The sequence below is a fragment of the Ceratosolen solmsi genome, unplaced genomic scaffold (genome assembly GCF_000503995.2).
Source record: "Ceratosolen solmsi marchali unplaced genomic scaffold, CerSol_1.0 scaffold61, whole genome shotgun sequence".
NCBI lineage: Eukaryota > Metazoa > Arthropoda > Insecta > Hymenoptera > Agaonidae > Ceratosolen > Ceratosolen solmsi.
The window spans coordinates 1,526,411-1,553,316 of record NW_011948435.1 but is presented as its reverse complement, the minus strand read 5'-3'; the positions used below and the strand labels follow the sequence as shown (position 1 = coordinate 1,553,316).

Sequence of the window (26,906 nt, the reverse complement as noted above, 5' to 3'; positions counted from 1 at the left end):
TGTAGCCAAGCGTACACCTTTTATCAAAATAAAAAAATGCATGAATTTTGAAACTTTGGACAGTCATTTCTTTTTTTTTTTTTTTTCTTTTTTTTCACTTGTATCTGTCATTATGTCAATGATTATTATACACATGTATTTAATTAATTATTTGCATAAGCAATATTGTTCGGGTTCGGCGCTTTTATGCATTTGCATATTCGCATTTTGCTTGCTATTACATATTGCTATGGTGTAAAATTATACAAATTTTTGTAATTAATATGAAATTAGGTTAATTAATGTAATTTTGTAACGAAGTCGTATAATTATAATAAATACAATTTTTTTTTTTTTTTTTTTTTTTTTTTTTTAAAAAAAAAAAAATTTTTTTTTTTTTTTTTTTTTTTTTTTTTAAATATAATGAAAACGGGCTTGTAACAAATAATATTATAAATCGGTAGATACAATAAAATATTTAATACTAATAATTTGTATTTTCAAACATTGTCATTATATTATAAGTTTGATGTGTTGTTAATAAATTTAACTTTAAATTTAATAAATGAGATTTTAAGAGCGATATTTCACTTACACCCTAATACATACATACGATATTACTTTAGGTATAATATACTATAACAATTATGTAGCTAGTATTTAAAATTTATGGTTTACTTTCAATAAATCTTAAAATCTTATAAATTATTTAGCACAATTCAATTGGCTTTCGAGTACATAATGAAAATTTAATATTTCTTTTTTCATTAAAAGCTCGTTAGGTTATTTGCAATATACGTTGCATATACGCGTTAAATCATTCTTTCCATCGCTATATGTGTATGGGCACATATATAATATTAAATTGTATTATATTATTTCGTTAATATTAATAATAGTTGAGATTTCATCCGTTGAAAGATCGTCCGTAATATATCTTGAACTTTTTTCTTTCCTTGTTTCTTTTCTTTTTTTTTTTTTTTTGTTGTTGTTGTTGTTGTTGTTTAATACATAATACTTTCATTTGTTTGTCTTAAATTAAATCATTCCCTTGAGCCTTTTTTTTGTGCTGCAAACTTGGAAAACATTCGACAACGTAGAATATAAAAACTAATCATCATCGAACAGATAGAAAAAAAGCATAAAAAATGTAATTTAAAGTGATGTTATAAAACGCGTTCTTGATGACTGGATAATATATAAAATATGTAAATCCAAGATATTAAATTAATATTAAGTAAAGATTTTATACGAAGAAAAGTTTGTTATAAATCGAATGGTATAAAGCGCGGAAAATTTTCTTATATATATATATATATATATATATATATATTAATGTTCCTTTATTCGATCATTGAAAATTAACTTTCATTTCAATGATTCATCGTATCTAATCGAGCAAATTATACGGAGGTAATTATTGAAATTATTTTTACCATAATGAACTTTGTCTAGGAATAAACATGGACAGACAATAATTAATATTTTATTTGGCATTGATCTAAAAATAACAAATGTACCTTTTTAAACTACGTCGGATTTCCGAGTTTCGTTAATAACTCGTAAACAGCGTGCAAATAACAATTTATGCAATATCTCCAATAAAATGATGTATATCCTTATAGATTTTATCTCGTTTTTTTCTTCTTTTTTACAATATCTCAAAATTCTATATAAATTAAATAGAAATTTAAATAGAATCTTCGCAAATTATTTCATAATGCTTTGAACATTCTCATTCTACACGAAAAACTATGATCAAATTATTGTAATGACAGCTACAGTATTTTTATAACAATAATCGTAAAATACCTTATACACTTTATTATGAATAATATTCTTTAAAATTACGATTCCCATTAGTACTATAGTGATAATAGAAAATGAATGATACAAAAGATATTACACAGTTACTAAGTTTTGTGAAACGATGATGAAAATCAAAATTACAATGTAAGCATTACTTGTCAATTTAAGAATTTTTGAAAATGAAGTTTAGTTAGCTTATGTTGAATTGCATTGATGAAGATAAGAAGCGTAAACTCGCAATTTAAGGGACAAAAGTATGGACTAGAGTAAATCTAAAATAAAAATTACTGAATCCTCTGTTGTAACTTTCTTGGGAAAAGCTTCTCGCATAATAGCGTTTTCATTATTTTAAAAATACTCCTTGAACATTTTTGAAAGTTAAAAATATATATTTGATATTATAATGCGGCAATGCGCTGGTATGATTTGCCTAATTATGAAGAGTTTTGATAGGTAAATGCCGCAAAAGAAATGTATATATTATAATAAAAAATACTCCATTATGTTAATGGATGATGATGATTGATATGAGGAGGACACATGGAAACTGAAATTAACGCGAGTTTGATAAGCTCGTGAAACGCCGTATGAAAATAGGAGCGTCATACGTGAGAAAAATCTTGATTTTTATTCGTAATCAATAAAAATCTTTCCCATTGACTTGACTTTCATCTTTCATCCAATTCGCTCCCTGTCAGCTATATAAATTTGCACAACCTTAGAGTCAATTGGTGTACGCGCGCGCGCGCGCGCGTTTAAGGGCGAAGGGGCGGTGGGAAGGCGCTGGCCGGGGAGAGGAGAGACAGAGCGAGGAGGGATAAGGAGAGGGTAGAGAAAGGGGTCTCATGAGGGGACGAACCTCGAGAGGTAGAGGAGTATCGGCACGATAAGTTCGAGTCCGCTCGAGCGAACGCTTACTCCGGAGCCGTAATTGTCCTTGGTGAGCTTGTCGTGGCAGCTGGCGATCGAGTCGAGGTCGACGAGGCTCATCGGCTTGCCGTTGAACTCCGCCGTGGAAATGCAGTTGTTGCGCCTGCGAAACTCGTCGGCCGAGCCATTAACGAAGCCGCTCTCGAGGACAAGATGAATCTGGCAGTCGCAGGGGAAGTGGTTGCCCTCGGCGATTACGGTGCTCACGCGGAAGTAGGCGTCCCCGAATTTCGGCGCCTTGAGCACGTGGTTCTTCTGGAAGCGCAGCATGTTTATCGAGTAGTTGGAATTGAGGTGGAGTTGCTCGATCGCGTCTATCTTGTTGCTGATGATGTTGAGCGTGTCGATGTGCTCGAGCCCGAAGAACGCGTCCTTGTGGATGACGCCGAGATCGCTCGTCTGGATCACGAAGTTGCGCACGTTTCTGGAATGGGGAGTGAATTTTAGGGCGCCGGAACCTTAACGCGTGGCGTCGTTTGAACAGAGTTTTTCTTTTTCGGCAGTTTAATGATGATATGGATAAGGGCAGCAAAGCTAAGCCGATAAATCGCGGATCGTAAGAAATGAGAAGCACATTACGAGACAACGACACATCTTAAGAAGTCTTGTCGGAGACTCTCTCTTACTCTCTCTCTCTCTCTTACTCTCTCTCTCTCTCTCTCTCTTTCACTCTCTCTCTCTTTCACACACTCTCTCTCTCTCTCTCTCTCTCTCTCTCTCTCGCTCACTCTCTTATGAAATCGATCGCTACGATCGCATTCGTAAGATTCAGAAGATCGTTAGTATTGGAATTTAATGGGCGAATAACGGCTGTGAATTAAATGAGACGGGCGATCGTTCGGATGTTTGAAAAATCAAGGGAATTAATGGATAAAAGTCGAGGTGGCGAGCATAATGCAAATGCGTAAAGCAAAAATGTGTTATCTTATCATCGAACGTGAGAGAGAAATAGAGAGAATATAAAAGGGCGAAATACTCACTTGAGACCGCGGAAGGTGTAGGGCTCGAGTCCCTCCAGATCCATAAAGGTCAGCTTGAGGAGACCGACATACTCCAAGCCGTTGAAAGCGTCAGCCTCGATGCTACGAATCCCGGCCGGAAGTACGAGATGCTCGACGAAGGTCAGCCCCGAGAAGGCGTTACTATGTATCGTCTTGAGTGGATTGTTGCTGAGAATAATGAAGGATATCTGGGAACTGCCGGCGAAGGCCTTACCCCTGATGTGAGCGATCTTGTTGTGCGCGAGGATGATGGTGCTGACATTCTGAAGAGCGGCGAAGGAAAACTCCCCGATACTCGTCAGCGGGGTGTTTTGGATGGTGAGGGTGTGCAGCTTGCTAAGACCACGGAAGGCGAAGGGTTTGATCGTGGATATATTGTTGCCGTCGAGGCAGAGCTTCCTGAGGGAGCGGAGTTGGGCGAAAGCCTCGCTGCGAATTACCGGGAAGTCGTTCTTCGAGAGCGAGAGCTCCTCGAGGTTTGCAGGCAGGCTACTCGGGATATCCCTCAGGCCACCCGTGTTGCACAGTATCTGCAAAAATTCGCGCGAATAGAGAGGCTTCCGCGACTCCAAATTTACCAAAGAGCTTGATTGCAATTTCGAGAATAAATAATTATTCCATAATGGCGCGGTGAAGCCCGACGCACTGTCAGATTAACAAATCCTCTCGTTTTGTACTTACCATTACTTAAACGTTACGTTACTTCAATCTTTCTCAGTACATTGACCGAAGCGTATGAAAACTTTTAGTCCTTTTATAAAAACATCCAGCACACTTTAAAGTCTACATTAACTCCAAAAGCGCCAGCCCAACTTTTTTGTATTACATATATATATATATATATATATATATATATATATATATATATATTCTTTTCATCCATGATTCAATTGAGAATTTAATTATTAATTAACCATACAATGATGAAATTGATTAATTTCGCAAATCGATCGTTAAGAACTCTGTACTCTAATCTCTTGTACTCGCTTCTTCTGTAACTCGTTGCCACTCACATTCACGCGCATTTACAATATTACAGTTATTGTTTTACCATCGACACATACAATTATCATTTCCAGTATGAATATTGCACTGATTATCTCGATCTTAAATTAAAATTATCAAAGTTTAAACGCGATGACGGATCAAGAGATGAATAACGATGATTCAAATTATACATGTCGATAACAAGTGCAATATTATAAAAAGAAGAAGAAGAAGAAGAAGAAGTAGAAGAAGATAAAAAAGGAATTGAGAGAAATTTTTTTTTGATAGACTTCAATAGATGACTGACGATATGGTATAACGACGTTGATCAAAGAAATCTTGTTGGAACTCTAGTATTCGCGTCTCTTGATAATCATTTAGAAGAAAAGGTGCCTTTTGCATGCAGAGTGGTGCCGAATGTCAACCTAACGAAGCTACATTCAGACGAGTAGAATCTACGAAAAAACAGTCATTTTCACGTACAATACGCGGACAATTTACTAATTTAACTGTTTTGTAATTTTACAGCTCTTACCGAGAGAGAGAGAGAGAGAGAGAGAGAGAGAGAGAGAGAGAATCGAAAGTCCGTTAAAATCACGGATTACGTGATTTTCTGAAATCTGTATGGTGCTTAAATGTATACGTCTCAAGGGAATTATTAGGAAATTTGTTCGCTTAAAATAATCCTTTAAAATAACATACAAGATGATCATCTCGAGCTCCCTCCACAATTAAAATCTTAAAACAATGCTATTATCAAGCGAATATCGCACATATTGCAAAAATAAAACTTCGTATCGATATAATTCTATGAACAAATACAAAAGTTATATATGGCAACCTCTCTTAATGCAGTCCCATAATGTCTTAAAATTAATAATATTGTATTGCTTAGGTGAATAAAATGTATTTCATTCTCATTCGTCGTGTCAGAATATAAAGGAATAATTGAAATACCATATTATGCAAGTACAGTGGAATCTGGTGGTTAAAACTTATGTGTGCTACAAAGCCCCATAGACTAAGCCTCAAAGAAAGACTAAAAGTTAGGAGTGAAAAATAATTTTAACTGATTATACTTATTTACTATATTTGTTATGAAAATTGTGGAGCGTTCATGTGCTATTAGCAATATTTTTATATTAAAAACTTGAATACTTAATAATTGTTGATAAACTTACTAATTAAAGGATACCGTGTACAAATATAACTAAAGTTTTTTCTCACTGACTTTCAATAAAAAGCAAAATATTATTATTAATAAAAAAAAATAATGAATTAATGTCTCCAATTCGCTGACGTATAATGTTCTACTCGCTTTTGAAAATATCAATACGTGATTTGAGCGAAAACCGATCGATAAAGAACAGACAAAAATCTCTTTTTATCCAATTTACTTAACCTCTGCAACATTAATTCAGACTCTTTAAGAGAAACTAAGTTCTACCCATACTTATGATTTATTTAACAACTATTAAACACTTCGTTTCAAAGATAATAATCGATAATAATAAAATTTGTTATGATTTATCATTGACACGTGACGATAAAAAAAAAAAAAAAAAACCCTAAGGAATCGACATTTATTAACACACCCGATAACAATAATGTCGGTGAAGATTGCAAAACGTACGATATATATATATATATATATATAGTATATGTAATTGCAACTGTGTGTCAACAAGTTCAGTTCCTTATCACGTCACCAAATTACTGCCGAGCCTTTAAAGCTTTGTCGAGAAGAGACAAGGACTCGTGTCGAATTACTCATTGGATAAAGAGCAAAACAGTAAAACAAATGAACAAAGCTACAATCAAATTTGTCGTTTTATTCCCATGTAGATGAGCCAGAAACTTTTAATCACACACTTTGTCGCTACAGGGAATTTCATCGACAAGAGACGTAGCTCGAAGAGCAACTAGCTCCTGCAAAAACAAAGATAAGCACTTATAGTGAAACTCGGCTCTTTCCCGCTCAAAAGGAACTTTGGGTCGAACACATTAGGCAGACTGTTAAAGTGTGCAGGAATTGCTTCTACTTCAGGAAACTATCAACAAAATTCAATCTAAATTGAAACATTTCTTTAATTAAAGGAAATATCAGGGGAAAGGACTTCCAAACATTGTTCTTATGAGAAAAAATGTATGCCACCCTGTGCTCGGATAATATGAGAAAATTATGAGAAAATATAATTAATACTGTCTTATTAAAATCATAAGTGTTATTTAGGAATGTGGAGGAATAGTTAAAGCGCCATTTTATGAAAAGGATAGAGCATACATTACTTCTCCTGGTTATAATATCATTTGCATTATAAAATCCTTATTAGCATTTACTTATTATACAGCAAATATTTCATATTTATTTCTTGATTATTTTAATAAGTTTTCAAAGATTAAGCGTACGAAAGTATTAAGGCGCCTGTATTTAAAAAGTAATGAGTAATTGACCTAAAAATACCTAAAAAAAAATTGTATTTTGTATCAATAGTTTGAGATAGTTGGTGGAAAGTTTGGTTGGTGTTGAAGTTGGTTGGAAGATTTAATTTTATTTCATAATGTATAACAACATTTCTCATATTACGACTAAAAGTCACAGTAACAACTACTACTTTATTTTATTTCTCATCGCGATAAAAAGCTTTAGACGTCAAAATAACACTTGAATTACATTTGAAAAATTAAATCCTTTAACATTTTTTATAATATGAAATTTTCTTCTTAAAATGACAATAGTAGAAATTACATCGAAGAATAATTATGAATATTGGGATTTAATCTCTTCAAAAGGCTTATACAAGTGTAATCATTTTATCTTTTAAGTAAATGACAATTCTATACTTTTAATAACTTGATAATGGACCGTACTGCTTGGCATTATATATGAAAGAAAATGAAAGAAATAACATCATTGTCAAATCAGTTTTATTAGGAAAAATGATTAATTATTCCGAGTCGAGGTAAAAGCATATATTATGAATAATCTCAAGCAAAAGCGAGTCGATATTTATCAAGTTTGAATGAAAGAAATACAAAGTGAATTATAACGTTAGATGAGAGAACAATATGAAAAATGCAAATAAGAATATGGAAAAAAAAAAAAAGAAACTGTGACTGTCAGGGATTGAGTACTAAAAGGATATTCATTCATTGTCCAATTTTTTTCAATATTACCTTATCGCCCAGTAAATAATATCGATTTTCCCGATCCGAACAACAAATGATAATGCGCCCACCGATCGTTTTATATTCGTATATATCCTATCTCGAATCTATAAAATTATCTAACAATTATCAATAATAAGTTATGTAATAAGAACTTAATCAACTATAACGCTTAAAGTAGAGATACTTCATTATTTATTAATTTAAGAACTTATTTATTCGCAACTAGACTACCTAAATCCCACACAAAAATAAAAACACCAACAATTTCTTGTGAATATCAAGTCTATAGAAAAAAAATATCAAGTCGATAAAAAAAAAAATCAGGTAATTTATATTAAAGGATTATAAATGTGCGTTAATATTGAATTATACGTTTGCTATTTATTCCTCGTTCCAATCTAACAAATACTCGCATTGAAGAAAATAAATCGTTTCTCTAGGCTTAAGCAAATTCTCGTTCCATTGATATGATGTTTCGTTTAAGGCTAAGAACGACTAAGAACTACTCGAAATGAAAAATTGAAATTGAAATAGCAATTCAGTCAAAATCAGAACCGTATTCTTTCCTTTATTTGAAGTAAGATGATATTCCGGCTTCAAGCAAATTTCTTCTAGTATTCACTTGGATGTGATAAGAAAATTCTACAAATTTAATCCTGGGGATTTTACAAATTGATTTTATCGAAATTTCAAAACTCCTACAATAGTTTCTACAAATTCATTTTATCAAAATTTCAATACTGTTAACAAGGTTTCTGCAAATTAATTTGATTTTTCTAAACTTCAAAACTTGCTGAAGCCCCGCTATTATTCTCCAATATCTACATATTGATATATATATATATATATATATATATATATATATATATATATATACAATAGCGTTTATTTATTAACGAAAAATTAATGTATTCGATGCCATACTTAATATTAACTCATTATTTTATAAACAAAAATTTATATTTTCCATATAATGTTTAGATTTGTAAGAAAATGAATTATTAACGAGACTTTAACAAAATTTGTTCATAAACATACTGGCATATTGATTACATTAAATAAACGTCATAATTTTGTATCAATAGCACATTTGCTTTGTCACCCCCATAACTTTATGTGCATATATTTACTAATATACATAAATACATCAAGTAGAGCAAATCTATATCTATTCCAATACATATTATCTTGTATACCAACGAGATATATGCAGTCGTCGATGGTATTACGACACACCTCAGTTCGTTATCCAACACACGAATTTGCATTAATTAATGAAAAATTTCCATAATACCCTATTTAAAAAGCATCAACGACGACGATCTATCATACCTAAAGAATATAGACAGACAAGTTATGATGCTATTAGTAAACATATTGCGTAGAGCTGAAAATATTTGGATTTTTACAATGTTTTATGTATGGCCATATGATAGATCCGTGAATTTTTAAAAATAATTTTCATATACTTATTCATTCTTTATAATAAGTGTTAATAAAGCCACGATTTAAAATTCTTAATTTCATTAATTCGTGTACTTACACAACGAAACATACTTTACTAGCAATTCCTCTAGATTAAAAAAAAAAAAAATTGTATGAATTCGTTACTTTTTAAGGTATAATTACATTAACGAAGCTTCAAATAATTTTATTCATTATAAAAATTTTATGTATATAAATAATTCTATCGTCTAGTCTAATAGTTTAAAATAATAATGAAATAAATTGAAAGGAAAAAGAATAGCGATTTTTACTCAAACTCCTTCTCTAATCCAAAAACGCTTAACTAAAATTCGAAAATTATATTCAATTTCATTACATTAGGTCTATAATTGCAATATAATAAACAATAAAATACCTGTATTGATTATCATTGTATCTTATATTATTTCATAATGAAATAGAATGCAAACATAGAATATTAATGATCTATGTTTGTGCCACAAAATGCAATTATTTGTCGAAATTCGACAATTTGAATCGTGTGCAACTCACGTTATAGAATTAATTCATTACTTCTTATTATTACGATCATTATTTAATAATTGTTTATTTATTAAAATAAATTTCAATATTAAGAAATTTCATATAATAAATGAAAATTTAAAATTTTGTACAATATTATTTTCACTAATTTATTAATAACTTTATAATCAATTAGTTAATTAATAACATTAAAATTTAATAACCGGGGGAAAAAATAAAAGGTATTATGAAAGAAATCATGAGCTATTTTTCATTACAATGGACTTCTTGCTTTATATACATGTTTAATTCAAATTAAAATATCTTGTGGATTATTTGAATTTTTGTAAAGATAAATTTTACTATTTCATCGACATTATATCGTCATATATTGCGTTAATATATTAATATACACATTATATATATATATATATATATATATATATATAATACACACGTCGTTACATTAATAAAGTTTCAAGTAGCAAGATACCATAACAATACTGGAGAAGCTAATTACATTAATTTTTATCTCAAATTCATTATTACTTTTCAATTTCTCCATACTAAATTAAAATAATATTTTGATTATTATATAACTTTGTACTATATTATCACCCAATTCAATAAATTAACCATTAGTTGTCAAATAAAATAATATATTATTAACATTAGCAATGTAATTCAAATTGTACGATATTATGATAATATTCAGCTTTTATTATAAAAATAATGTTTATTTGTACTATTATAACTCATTTTACTGTCATAGGTTTTATTACTTTCGCTACAGTTGTAGTTTTTATTATTATCACCGCTATTGCTTTATTATTATCGGTTTTAATATTATTATTTTATAATTACTATTATTATAATTTAACTTGTATTATTTATAAATTTCTTTTCTCATTAATGCAAAATAAATTAAAACAATTCATTTATATGCACCAATTTTTAAACTTTTATAAATTTCATATTTTTCATTTCAACACTAATATTCAATAGATATTATGTAATTGCCATTCGACCCTGTACTCCAATCACTTTTATGCCTCTTTTTCATAATATTTTAACGAAAATATTTCTTCACTTCTTTATCATCACTATAAAAACGTTTTAATTTCATAAATGATTATATTTTTTTTTCTATATCCACGTGAAGCCATTGATTCCATGGTTAGGAGAATCTAAAAATTTTTATTATTTACCATTGGATAAAATTTTAACACCTTTTTATCAAAGTAAGAATACACTTTCCAAAATATATTTTCATACTAATTTTCTTTCTACGCTTTTCGTATTCGCTTATTGCATTTACCTTTACAAAAGTTAAAGTACAAACAGCATTTTTAATATTTTACTTTATCAAAGATTCACGTATTACTATTCATTAAATTTAGGTTATCTACACATACCAACACATTGAATTTCATCATTTGAGTCTACTTTTCTTAATATTTCGTAATATTCTATTCCAAGTAAAGTATGAGGTGGTTAGTGTTAAATTACCTTTGACTAATTCATCCCGAATAATAACTATAATGGTTTTGATAAATAATCTAGTATATCTATAATTAAAAGTATTGTAAATGAAAGAGCTTTTAATTCTTCCGACAAATTTGCAGTTTACTATATTGAAAAAAATTCTTTTAAATAGCTCAGATTTCTTTTTATATTAGAAATACATTATTTCTGAAATTTTTCTTATTCGAATTATGAATTTATAAATTATTATTATTCTTAATCAGTTAATTATTTTAAATAATAAGAATGGGTATAGTTGTTAAAATATAAATTGTTAAACATTATTATAAGAAAACATTTTTTTTTTCGATTTATTTTGTATTGTAACGATTGCAATACGCTAACAGATTCCAATGACAATTATGAAAAATTTCCATTCTTTGTATTTCTTAAATAAAAACATTTTGCTTCCATCAATGCTATCTTATAAATTCACATATTTTATTGAAAATACATAATAAAATTTATGGAAAATTAATTCATTATGTGGTATTTGATACTTTGATATGACTCAATTTACACTATATTTTACTGATTTATTCGCAAACGTTTAACACTCTATTAAAACAATTTTTGTATTTAAAACAACAAATACATGGTACTATTAAATTACCGATTTTATATTGTGTCAAGTCCGATGCAACTTGTTAAAATATCAAATACTATTAAAAAGATAAAATCCAATGACGATAGAAAAATTGGAAAAGAAAATTCTTTTAAATTGGATACAATGTACGTATTTTTTTTTTTTTTTTTTTTTTTTTTTTTTTTTTTGTACAAGTTCAAAATCATTAATATTTCTTAATGATTTTATAACAATTTGAAGAATAAAAAATTCTAAAAGATAGAAAAAAACATTGAAAAAAAATAAAAAGCTCTCTTGAAAACTATAAGAATTTATTAAAAAAATTATTTTATTTATTTAATTATATAAATAACACGAGGCTAATAAAATAATTAGTAAATCGATATTGCACGATAGATTTTTAAGAAAAAAAAAATTACTTTATTTCAGACACTTAATTAAATCAAAATATTATCAATATTGAATAACATTTAAATTATAAATTTATTTACGATATTAAATTGACAATAGATTACATTAAAACAATATTTTTTATACAAACAATACGTCTGTAATTATATAACGGACAATTAAAATTGTTAGTAAACAATGTTTGTTATTTATAAATGAATAAAATATAGCGCTGTAAACCTAAAGAAGAAAAAAAATATTCAATATTTTTATGCTTTTATTAAGTTTATTATGTAATATACACTTTCACATAAATTTTATATGTGAGTCAGTACAGTATTCTAATTTTAATAATGAAAACATAACAATAGTATGTAATGGCTATTCTAAAAATTATATCATTAAATTATTTTTAAAATTACATTCTAATTATTAAGTGTACAACTACAATAACAGTTCAATTTCAATATTTTAATTGTATAATTATATATATATATTTTTCATTCTGTTATTATATTATATTATTCTGTTACTCTTTTGACGGCATATCATACATTTTTTATTAAAAAAATTTCAAGTAAAACGTAATTAATTAATCAATACTATTATAATACTAAACGAGAAATAAATCAAAATTAATAACGATGAACATAAAAAAGTAATAAGAAATTATGAAAATAATCATAACGGTTGTTCAGAAACAAAATTAATGAATGTTATAATTTGTAATGTATAGGAAATAACGCAGGTGATACATTGTCAATGAGATAAACGATTTTAAAAATATAAGTAGAATAATTTTAGAAAATGTAAAATGATATTGCAAGTACATAAAGAATAGAAAAGTAATAATATTCAAAATTATAAAGCGAAAGCATTCAGTTACGAGATAAATACAGATACAAAATTTGTCGAAGCTCGTGAAAAAATTTTTCCAGTCTCGTTTCCATCTGATATATGAAAGCAGTAAATTAATTATGTTTATAATTAATTAGCTATGTAATGGAAGAATTTGCTTTAGTGTTTAAGGGACAGAAATACAGTATTACTCCATTTACACTACTGACTTTTATTTCGAATAATCTTTTATGAAGAAAAAATATTTATTGCATTTAAAAAATTAAAATCTCACAATGTAGTAGTAATTAATAGGCAGACAATTGAATTAATTAAGTAGAAAAGAATCTTAATTTGTGAAATTTTAAATAAATTCTATAGTGCAAATGATGAATTTATATGCAAGAAATGTACAGAGTTAATTGTGATTACATTTTTAAAAGTGAAATAATAAATTGTAAATATTATCATATACTATATACTTAACAACTCTTTATATTCGATGCGTAAGTAGATTAAATAATTAATAACAACTGCATAACAATAAGTTAATTAAAATACCCGTTGAATTATCGTCATGTTCATTATTTTATATATATATATATATATAGATGCACACACACATATACAATTATGTAAAATTTTCTAAATGTTTCATTTGAATTTTAATCAATAAAATACTTGGATATATAAAAGAAATTATAATAAAAATGAAAGTTCTATTTTCGATAAGAAACATTTTCTTATTGAAAACAGGAAAATTACAAAAAACAGTTGCCTTCCGAATAGAACTTTTCTTTTCAGCCTCAATAATCTGCAGGGATATTTATAATCTTTAATAATTAATTAAAAAAAAAAAACTTGGTTCAACGCATCAAAAAGTTTCATATATTTTTAATCAATTTTAATTTAATCACCAAACTACGTAGAATGTCTATTTCATAAAGGCATCCGTTGTTCTTCCCCCTATTTATATTACAAAATACAATTAAACACGTAAAAACAAGTATGAATATTTTATAATAAGGAGTTATTCGACATTGAATCTATTAATTATTAATTTACGAAGTATAAAAATTATATACGTAATTCTATTACGTAATTGTAACGTCGCAAAAATTACTAATTTCAGAGGATAATAAAGATACGAGAACAACTAAAAAAAAAATGTATTTACCTGGAATAGTCTCGAGCACTATGATATAAGAAAATTTTCAAAAATCATACACATATTGTCTTATTAGATAGATAGATAAGCAATGCTAAAATATTTAATTTATTTTCAACAGATGAAAACTATATAAGCAAATTTTACTTGCTTATCCCTCCAGGAGAATTAAGTTATCATTGTGTCATAAAGACATTCCAAAATCAAGCACACGGACTACATAAGTCGCATACATACACGAAGCCGTGAGAACCTCATATTTACAGCTGCGTGAAATTGTCATGTTGTACATTTAGATTAAATTATCTTATGGAAGAAAATGAATAGACACCGTAAAGCACATTAATATAATAAAATCGTGCACTGAGTCGGGCCGTTGGTAAATTTTCCCCGATCGCTCTCATCATTTCCCCTTCATGCATTATCACTATTATCAAAGACATGATTATAAATAAACTGCGTATGATTGATAATTTATAAATTCTTAACTCTCAAATATAAATCTCGACATCTTTCTAGAAGCTATTATTATTCTGAAATGGTAGTAAAAATTTTTTGATAATTGAAATTACGAATTAAATATAGTTTTATAAATTATAAATTTATAAATTATCAATTAGAATAGAGAATTATAAAATATCAATTAGAAGAGAAAATATATATATATATATATATATATATATATATATATATATATATATATATATATTATAAAAATTAAATGTCTGTGTGTGCTTGCGTGTGTGCGTGCGCGCGTGCGTGTGTGGGTGGAAATATAAATTAATAAAATAGAATCATTTGTTGTTTTTTGTTAGTATTTTATAAAATTATAATAAAATTTTATATAAATTTAATGATAAAGTAAAGAATTTAAAATAAGTTTGTAATTTTATTTCGAATGTTTTTTTTTTCGCAGTTCATTTTTATATATTTAAGGTACTTAATATTGTGGAATATGATAGGAAATCATTGAAGTTTAAAAATTGAAACAACTTTCTATATTGAATTTTATTGAATTTCTAATTTCTATTGTACACATTCATTCTCCTAACTGTAATTTATAATCTCATTTTATTACAAAGTCCAAATACTCATGCCTATAAACAAATTGTAACTACACGCCAATTAAATAACAATTGGCCACGTCTAAGTCTATGTCTATACATCATGGTTAGCGAAATATTACGATAATAATTCACATTATCTTCCATTAAATAGGTAAAATCAATCTCTTTGCGCGAATAGCTATATTTTTATAAAAATCGCCAATTCATTCAATTATACAAAACTACCAACGTACAAAAACCAATTCGTAAATATAAAACTCAAATTATTCTCTCACGTTTCTCCGTCTCCCGTCCACTTTGTCGCATTTACCATTAAAACTTTTATTACGATTTAACAACAACTTCCTTGGCTCTGCAATTACATTAAATCTCCATACGTGTTAAATTGCCATTGAAAGTCCGGTAAAATTCATCCAATGCTAGCTCTTAAACAATATTTCACTAAACAATTAAAGACATTTTTGCTAAAAGTTATTAAGAACGACAGCGAAGAATACCATTTTTATCAATACGCACGCACGCCCACACGCCCGCACGCCCGCACGCACGCACGCACGCACGCACGCACGCACTCACGCAAGCACAGAATCGTGCGCCTCCGGCCACTTGGCATCAAACACGAGAAAAAGGGTTATACGTGCTTACGTCAACCATCTGGCGAACTAATCAAAATACAACTCGAGCATCGCGACTCAATTAGTCAAACGCTGTTGCAATCGCTAACTTGGCACTGGCGATGCTGCGATCAGCGATCATTAAGTGACCGCACCTTCGCTAACATATAAAAGCGACGACGCACACACGTGGCTCGGGGACAGCCAATCGCTTGATCGCCAGCCTCTTTATCGTCCGTTTGCTAACTCATCAACTGCTCTACCACCGCTACCTCGTGGCTCCGAGAACGCGAGGACAGAGAACTCTAGGGTGAGAGCCCGAAAGAGGCCCTATCTCGAGCTTCTACCGTCACGAACCAGCTTCTACCGTCCCCCTCCCCCTTTATGTATCCACCCCGTCATTATCGTGACCAACCCATTCCTATCCTAGCGACTTCATTCGTTGGTCACCGGTGTCTCTTCGTTACCTACTGGATCAGTCCTTTCTTAAGATTCTTAAGATCGAGCAATTACTACCTATACATTACCCTGATATCCCGCGTCGTACTCCCCCTCTCTTGGAAATGGTTATCATCATTGGTGGATGAATCCACGAACGGTGGGTGAAACTTTATCGTCGAGCCCCGCAATCTACGTGTTGTAATGTTGAAGAATAAGAGAGTGAAAGAGAAGAGGAGCGAATGGTCGATTATTAGTCACGAGCCATCCAAGACGATGTAACGTGAGAGGATCGACTTGAGAAAAAGAGGGACAAACGCATGACTGGGATTCTTATCAGTACCCTTGCACTACGTGGAGACGTCAAACAGAGTAGTTAAAGTAGTCGTATTACCAAAGTCTTAATTATTTGGCGGTTTTGAGACGATTTTGAGTTATATAGAGGGATTGTTGATAATATTTTCATGTCGGTTATTTCGATCTTTACGAAATTGGTGTAAAAATAATATCGATGGATTATTCGAGCATTTTATTTTCTAGATTTTTTCAAGATTTAGTAATTACATTAATACCACTTGAGAAGTTTTAAGGCAATTATTTGTCGTGGCCATTTTCGTGATGACAATTGTTAGTGAAAAAAAAAAAAAAGAAACAAAGTGAAAATTGAACGTGAATATTGACTTTTCATTGTTTATTGAATAAATAAACAATTTACATTGGCATATAGTTAAATATATCGTTTCACTTTCAGCCTGATTTCCTGATTCATTTATATGGCTTTTCTGATGGAGATAAATATTATGCTTTAGAAAAAGAAATAACAAAAATATGAAAGACAAACGTGAAAATTATTAATTATTGTTGTTGTTTTTTTTCCAATAATGGCATTTTGTAAAATTAAAAAAAAAAAAAATTTTACTCGACAACATTAAAATTTAAACATTTTGAATATATTTGTTATATACCACGGCTTATATTAAGGAAAAAGTGCAGAGGTATTTTTATTAATTACAATCATTTATGACAATTAATAACTTTATAATACTTGATCGTAATAATTATTGATCTTCACATTTTAATAAGAAGAGTATAATATTAAGTATAGACTAAATTTAATATTGATTCTGTTGTTTAAAAAAACTTTTATGTTCTTTTAAGCCTGCAGTGTAGTAAATCATAACATCTGTCGATAATTAACTAGTTATCATACATAATTCCGGTAAATTTTTAATTTGTGAAGAAAAAATTATATGAGATGAAATAATGTTGTACTATTTAAAATACATTTATTTCAAAGTTTATTGAAATGAGTTAAAAAAAAAATTATTATCACCTATAGTCCGAACAACTGATCTAACTGATTGACTATAATTGAAGTTATAATTAAAATATTAAATTAATTCTTAGATGATGATGATGATGATGATGATGATGATGATGATGATGATGATGATGATGATGATGATGATGATGATGATGATGATGATGATGATGATGATGATGATGATGATGATGATGATGATGATGATGATGATGATGATGATGATGATGATGATGATGATGATGATGATGATGATGATGATGATGATGATGATGATGATGATGATGATGATGATGATGATGATGATGATGATGATGATGATGATGATGATGATGATGATGATGATGATGATGATGATGATGATGATGATGATGATGATGATGATGATGATGATGATGATGATGATGATGATGATGATGATGATGATGATGATGATGATGATGATGATGATGATGATGATGATGATGATGATGATGATGATGATGATGATGATGATGATGATGATGATGATGATGATGATGATGATGATGATGATGATGATGATGATGATGATGATGATGATGATGATGATGATGATGATGATGATGATGATGATGATGATGATGATGATGATGATGATGATGATGATGATGATGATGATGATGATGATGATGATGATGATGATGATGATGATGATGATGATGATGATGATGATGATGATGATGATGATGATGATGATGATGATGATGATGATGATGATGATGATGATGATGATGATGATGATGATGATGATGATGATGATGATGATGATGATGATGATGATGATGATGATGATGATGATGATGATGATGATGATGATGATGATGATGATGATGATGATGATGATGATGATGATGATGATGATGATGATGATGATGATGATGATGATGATGATGATGATGATGATGATGATAATAATAATAATAATAATAATAAGAATAATATTTAAGGTTTTCGATAGAATGTAATGAACAATAAGATTATAAATGAAAAATTTTAATAATTATTCAATAAGCTTAGAGTGCATTAGATGCATTTAATCCTAGAGACATTTTAGTCTAAATAAAACAATATTACTTGGATATTTGAAATTATAATTATTATGAAAAGATGTTTCGATTAAAGTAAATCAACACTACCATGTACAAATGATTTATTTTATAATTGTTATTTCTAATTAATGATAATCTATAATAGAGTAATTGGATATGGATATTAGCTCGATTTCCATTATTATCTACAAATCTGATATTCGGCAAACTATCAAATTAATTACTCGCAACTCTTAATATAATTTAACAAAGTGTGAAGCGAACTTTAGTATAAACGACTGAAATACTGTTTTAGCCTCATTTCAAATTTCACATTCGAATGCTTATTCCGTACGTCTGAAATTGCTTTCCACATTTTCAGTGGCTCCAAGTATCCGACACCAACCTGAGATATCGAATATTTTTTAATATTGTCATTTTCCTTTTTAATTGCGATTGTATTATTGATCATTCTGTTTATAAGTATTACTGCAAATTCAATAAGAATTCTAAAAAAACATTTTGCATACAAAATCAGAAGGTTTCTCTTCTATTTTAGTAATATCTTTCGTTAAACAACAATTTTCATCATTTCAATTTATCATAAATATACTTTTAATTCAATTATATGTTTAATGTTATATTTTTAAAAATTCGTAAAGAACAACTTGGTGATTGTTGCAATTGTCAAAAAAACAAAAAAAAAAAAAAAAAAAAAATATGGCATTAATCATTATTTTATAATATATTTCATCTTTAAAAAGTTATAATCATGTTCTTGGTATTCAACAAGTTTTCATGAAAATTTGTATAATATTCATCTTCCCCGGCTATTTCAAAATTTAATTATGGTTGAATTAACTATTCATTCATTTAAATAAAAATTTGCCCAAGACTTGTACATCGAACACATAAAAATGTTCGTTAAAATATCAACATAAGAGGTATACGAATTATAATTAATTATATTTTTAATTGTCCAATGAAATTACAATTGATATTTATTAATTTCATATTTATTAAAGGAAACATAAATATAAAGAAATTTTTTTGCGTATACAAAGAGTATTATTAGAAATAAATAAGATTTTATCATTGGGTAGAAAAAATAATACGGAAGTATGAAATTATTGGGTTTTAATAGCTTCTTAAACAATCAAATAACTTCTTTCTATAGTTCGAAAATTGAATATTTAATGAAAGTAGACAAAGCAATAGGAATTTCATAAATATTAATATTATCTTCGGGAGAAATGTTGTTATCGTACGTTGAGATATAATAACATAATTAAGTTTTATTTCATTCAAATTAATTTAAATAATAGTTACGACAAAGTATAAATACGTAATAACATATTTGTCCTATACTAAATTCACAATTGATTAAAACTTGCTAATGTACTGTCGTCTGTCTTGTCAAATTTCATTTAATAATACATAAATACAATAATGTATTATACAGCTACACATACAGAAATTTACGTGTCATGATGTAAGTGTAATGTAACGATTAGAAAACTTAGCTTTATAGCAAATAGGGCATTAATTAAAGCTTTTTAAAGGGTAAAAATTATATAAATATCCATTTATACGACATATTGATTTAAAATATTCGCACGGTATAGATCAAATGATAAATTCATTTAAATTTTACACATAATATAATTAAAATTACATGAGCGTCTAATGTAATTTACATGGATAATGTAATGAACGTAAAGGGCATTTCATTAGAAAATTAATATTTTTATTGTCCATTAAATTTGTTGAATTTTGATCAAATAATCAATAGATAAGACATTCTCCGCACAGTTTGAACAAGATGAGTTAAGAGTATTCGAAAATCAAGCACTTAGAAGCACTTATAAGCCAAAGGTTGGGACAGAAAAGTTAAAAGATTTATAGAAAATGGCACGATCCAGAATTTATATTGAATAGTAAATATATATTTATAGTGAAAAGTAAAGAAAGCAAAAGCAGCATGAATGATGTTATCGGGAAATTTTGTCACAAAGCATATGAAAGTCAGAGATATTAGATTAAATTTACAAAAACATAATGAGATACCAGGAAATATTCTAAATAAAGTGTTTTAAGTGGCGCTGGGGCGATTGGGTTAATGAAGTGGCATATTTTTAAATTTAAATAATCCATAATGTATAATTAATCGAAAATATCTTTAAATGTCAATTCGATTAAACATAAAGGTAACAAAAATTATGACAACAACGTTTGTCAATATCTTTCAAAATATATACTTAAAAATAAATAAGTAATTGAACTTCAAATATAAAAGAAAGCAATTTTTTTTATTAAGCTTAGAAAATTCACTCTGTATATAGCAGTTTTAATTTTTCTTTTTCTTTTTTTGTACATAACTAATAAATTCTAAATGTACACATGTAATAATAATCATAATAATATTATAAATACTTTGGACAATAAATTTAAAATATGACAATCAATAAATTATAATACGATAAAAAATATTAAATGAAAATTATTTGCTTTTCATTCAAACTAACATTTATTTCTTATACAAAAATACACTTCTTTACAGCAATATTATTGATTACAAAACGAAACTTCTATTTATCTATATTTATCTATAAAAACATTAACCCTTACATCATAAGTATTTTTAAAAAATTTCAAATTACATTTCGTGCATTAAATTTTCTGTTTAAAAGAAAATTCTTTATTTAATTTTATAATGTAAATATATGAAATTTAATTTAAAAAAAAAAAAAAGAAGCATTATATTGAAAAATTATTTATACAGTTCAAGATCTTTTCAACTGAGTTTGTTATGCATGAATAGTTTTCAAAATGTCAAATAAATATTGTCCTTTTAAATGAGATAAAATAACATTGAAAAGTAAGCGAAAGATAAAGTTAAGAATAAAAAAAAAGCTACATTGCTGAATTGAAAACTGCTTTATAATTTTATTTAAGTAAAATGAATAAATTATTCATTTTAATAGTTCTTTATCAACGCATTAAAGAGAAAACATATATTATTAGTGTTTGTGTATAAATCTTATCAATTATATCGTATAATAATATTTTATTATAAAAAAAAAAAAAAAAAAAAAAAAAAAAAAAAAAAAAAGTAGAAGAAGAAGAAGAAGAAAAAAAAATATATATATATAGATATATTAATACACATTATTATTAATCCATTAATATTATGTTAATGTTGACCTTTTGAGTTTATAACTACAAATTTAAATTTTATTTCGTAATTAATCTTTAATGTTATAATTTTTAATGTATTTTCATTTTGGAAACTTATGTAAAATAGTTATTAAATTTATAGGCATTTTTATTTTTACATAAATTGAGTATTAAAAGGTAAATCGATTTTAAAAAAATATCCAAAATTGCAATAAAATTAAAAATAAATGGATACATGTGCATATAACTTTTTAATAGTGATGTAAGTGTTTCATAATTTTCTGCAAGAAAGAAATCTCACAAATTTGGACAGGAATCAATCAAATATTACGTATAAGTGTATCGAATGCCCGGAATATAAAATAAATTGTATAGTAAGTTATTTTATTTATTTTTTTAATTTAAAAGAAAAATAAAAATCCAGCATATTATTATTATATTTATAATTATTATAAATATTGTACGGATAGTGTATTCGTGTTCTTCTTCTTCTAATTATAACATGAATTTTTCCAAACTAATCTTAGCGAAACCTTCGATATAAGCTTCTTAAGGTCAATAAAATGGCAGTTCATTGCCATAAACATTATTATTCTTTCGAAACAACACATTCAATTAAAGTACTGTTTCATGTAAGTACTTCATTTAGACAAAATTAATAGAAATTTTTTTACGCTAATATATTACAGTATCAAGTTGAAATACTTGTACGATTTCTAAATTCTCCACATTGACAAAATTTATTTGATTTGAAATTGGCTAAAAGGCTTTTTTTTCTTCTATTAAAGTATCGAGATGACTTTTACTTATAAAATTAGAAATTTCTAAACTATTTTATTGACGCAACTTCTCCTTCAACTTTAAAATACTTAATGTCCTATAAAATTCTCTATAATAATTGCTGATAAATATTATTGTAAAATAAATTTCATTTTTTTAAGCCTAAACATTTTTTCGATTGAAATACGATATATAAATTAGTCTACTAATTTTATAAATTCGCATAATTGTTACAATACTTAAAATGCAGTACTGCAAATTAATATCTCTATGCGTGGAAGATAGCATATTTGATAATGTAAAACAAAAGAAAGCAATGGTAAGTCAGGTGCACGTATGTTATATTTGAATTATTTGTTGTTGTTGTTTTTTTTTTCTTTTATCAATCTAATAATTCAGGATATACTCCTGAATATGATATATACCACTTCAGTATATATACGTGTAATCAAGTATAATTATCAGTGACTAAAATCAGTATATTCTCGTCTTCTATACAGAAGTTCAAAACAATATGTTTCACGACTCATCTATTCAAATGCATTAAAATGTTAATAACGAGTATTAAAAACATATAAAATAATAAACGATGCTCTCCTTATTTTAGAATAATTGACATTTTGAAATTGAATTGCTTTACTTTCTGGGAACAATTTTTATCATGAAAATTAATTGAAAATTTGATTCTCTAGAACGGAAAATATTATATTTAGAGCACAAAGCAGTATTATTCGATTTCCTCGAAAATTTTCCTCTTAAGACATATTGAATTTTTCTAGTTTGAATTTTGATAAAAAAATCATTCTAAACGAAAGTAATTAGCCATATTAATAAATAAATTGTTATTTGAAATACAATGCTGTTGTTAAACATTTGAGTTAAATGATAAACAATAGCACTGAGAGGAAACTAAATGAACTATCGATTTTTAAGACTAATTGAAAACAATTTATTAAGTACGGTAATTTCTGATTAGTTATTCTTTAATGATTTTATTAATTTAATAATAAAAAAAAAAAAAAAGCAATACAAAAATTTTAAAAATCTCTTCATGACAACTGTTTAGCAGTACAGCGCAATAAAATTTAAGAAATTATCGTTTCCAATTTGATATTTCACAAGCATCATAAAATAAATACAAAATATAGTCTTGTGCATTCCCTTCATTGTACAATAATATAAAGTGAATAACTATAATGAAAAAAAAACACGGTAAAAAAAAATAATATTAAAATTTTTCAAAAAGAATTATTAAGAGCTTAAATTTGAATTTATTGTGATACAACTGATAACTGTCTTCGTTATAAAGAAATGAATGGTAAAAAAATCTTGAAAAGTGTAAGTTTAATTAAAAAGTTTCCTTTTACGCATATTGAAAACCAACTGAATTATGACATTGACTGATGCACGATAAAATAAATATAAAAGTATCAAAAGGAAAATTGTAGGTATTCAGTTTTTATAATTTGTTTACAAAAAAATAATTCAAATTTTGCAAAATCAAATCGTACAAAATTAAAAAAATTAACAAAAACAAAACTGTATACAAATTTTGTTTTTGTTCGACAATTATCGGAGATAAATAATTTGTTAAATTATATTAAAATCATATTTAACTCCTAATATACTTGATTATAACTGTAATAAAAAGTACAATCAATTTCATAGAGTAAAAGTGGAGAAATTTAATGTTTTTGGTTATTTAAAAGTGTGCAATTCATGTTACATTTAACAAAACATCGTATCCAATTCATTTATGAATATTCAATTACTAAATATATTTAACCATGTCCATGCGATTCATGAACTGCGTTGCGAAAAAGTAGTCAGTTATTGTAATATTCGTAAATATGCGCATAAAAATACGAACAATTTTGTTACGAACAAACTTGTAATACATTTTTAAATAACAAATTCATAAAATAGTGTGAATTTTAGTAAAACATTTTTTCACCAGATCCCATTTCATTGTTGCAAACTGAAAATTGTTTTCCAATTGACAGATAACTAAACATTCCCGCATCTGAAGCATTATTTGCAAAATAAAATACATAAACAATGAATGTAATATTGATATATTGTGCCCCATTTTTATAAGTTGCGAAACGTAACGTATTGAAAAAGAAAAAAGAGATAATAGATTTAATCGTATAGAATAGTTGTTTTCGTCATTAATGACTTGAATTTAATATATTATCGTGTGTACGGAATAATTGTTGAATGATGTACGATCATTTAAAATCGATCGAATAATTGAATAAAAGCCTATTCGCTCAAAGCAATATTATCAAGAAATTTATAACTACGATGAGCTAACATTTTTGTATGCAAATCGTTAAGTAACTTTTACAGAATATAATAATCGAAAAATGGCGTAGCCATTGCCTATTATTAATTTGTATTGTAAAAAAGAAGTTCGACCGTGTTTAATAAGGCCATTGTCACGTTTATAATACAAAGTACATAATACAAATAGCGACGTTTCGTCTGTATTAGTGATTAATTATAAAAGTATAAAGAAAAGAAGAAGAAAAAGAGAAAACAAATTTTGGAATTAATGAAAGAAAGTAGCGCAATCGTAGAAATGACAATGTAGGGGTTTCACTGCGAATATATGATTCATTACAAATATCAAATGATAGAGAATCGAAAGTTTAATTTATAAAAAACAAAAACAAAAGAAAAAACAAAACTAACGAAGAAAAAATTAACAATCCCATATAATTAGGCTGAAAGCCGTTATAGAATGCGAAAATTTCCTTGAATAAATGGTTATTAATATTCATTATTCTTGCCGAATGAATGACGACATTTAAAGCGTTGGAAAAAAAATTTGTTTAAACTTGTCCAATCGTAATAAGAAATCTTCAAAAAAATATGCTAGGAAACTTTAGAAGCTTTTCCAAAGGAGCTTAACGATCCATTTAATGAGCTCGCTTCAATTTCAACGACGTTCAGTTCTATCACGAAAAAGTCACTACTCATTTATCCAGCTTCCTTTTTTAATAAATACAAAATGAGAACACGAGAAAGATAATTATTCACTAATTTGCGCAAGCTTTTGTGTGGATTTGTTTAAATATCGTTATAAAGATAGAGCTATGATAATAGTAACAAAGTTTATCTATTGATTGGAGCATTCGGTAAGATATACTTGTCTATCGCACTCTGCCATTAATCACGCATTATGCTCTCTCTCTCTCTCTCTCTCTATTTTTTGTTTTTCTTCATCATATTCTTCTTCTTAAATAATTATACTACAAATCCGGTAAAGTATCGACATATTTTATGAATATAAAATTTCTCGTAATAATTGATGTTTATCCGATAATGAAAATTGATTTAAATAACATCTTTTATTTCTAATATGTGTGTGCGTGTGTGTGTGTTTGTGCTCACATTGCTCGCAAAAGAAGATTTTTCGTTACGCTTTTAAAGTAAATAAAGATATTGAAAAAATATAAAACAATATAATAAATTTAAAGCTATCGTATTCGTAGTTACTGTTTAACTTTGTATTTTTTCACAATAAATACTTTTAATATTTCATTACTTGAATATTAATGTGTCTAAAGCATAAAATACGTACTTGAGTATAAAAAAAAAAAAAAAAAATCACTTCATTTCTTTATTTCAGATGACCATATTTCAAGATTCTAGACATACGATTTCTCTATTTGAGAATTAGATTTATCATTGGTTAGTGAAAGAAAGAGATAGAGAAACCGAATAATTCTCCCCTTCCTTTCATTTCATTGCACCTGAAAATGAAGGGACAAAGTTTAAACGTTTCGTCCTTTGTTTTTTTTTTTTTTTTGTTTTTTTTTTTGTTGTTTCTTTTTTTTGCATTGAATCTTGTAATTATCATCGAATATTTTATAATTTCCTTGTAGGGTGCCCGGTGATGGTAAATGAGCCTTGCGCCAACCACACAACATACATTTGGCATTTAACTATGAGACTGCGAATCAGAATTTTTCCAACGACATTTGTAAAATATGATTTGAAGTAGAGTAAAGTCTAATAAATACCAAATGAAAATAATCGTCACAACGGCTTCAATTCATCTCGTAACAAAGTCAATAAATTTTGATAATTTTTCAAGCGTTC

General features: G+C 27.6%; 1 protein-coding gene across 1 annotated transcript in view; it reads right to left on the bottom strand.

Annotated features, from left to right (window-relative positions):
- Positions 1-2,582: 2,582 nt before the first annotated feature.
- LOC105364927 (leucine-rich repeat-containing protein 70) overlaps positions 2,583-26,906 on the bottom strand; it is a 27,973-nt gene continuing 3,649 nt past the window's right edge. The window contains exons 3-4 of the mRNA XM_011502965.1: positions 3,699-4,249; positions 2,583-3,142 (exon numbers count right to left, since the gene is read on the bottom strand). Of these exons, the coding sequence (XP_011501267.1) occupies positions 2,632-3,142; positions 3,699-4,249 (1,062 nt within the window). The 3' untranslated portion in view covers positions 2,583-2,631. The remainder of the gene's footprint in view (positions 3,143-3,698; positions 4,250-26,906) is intronic.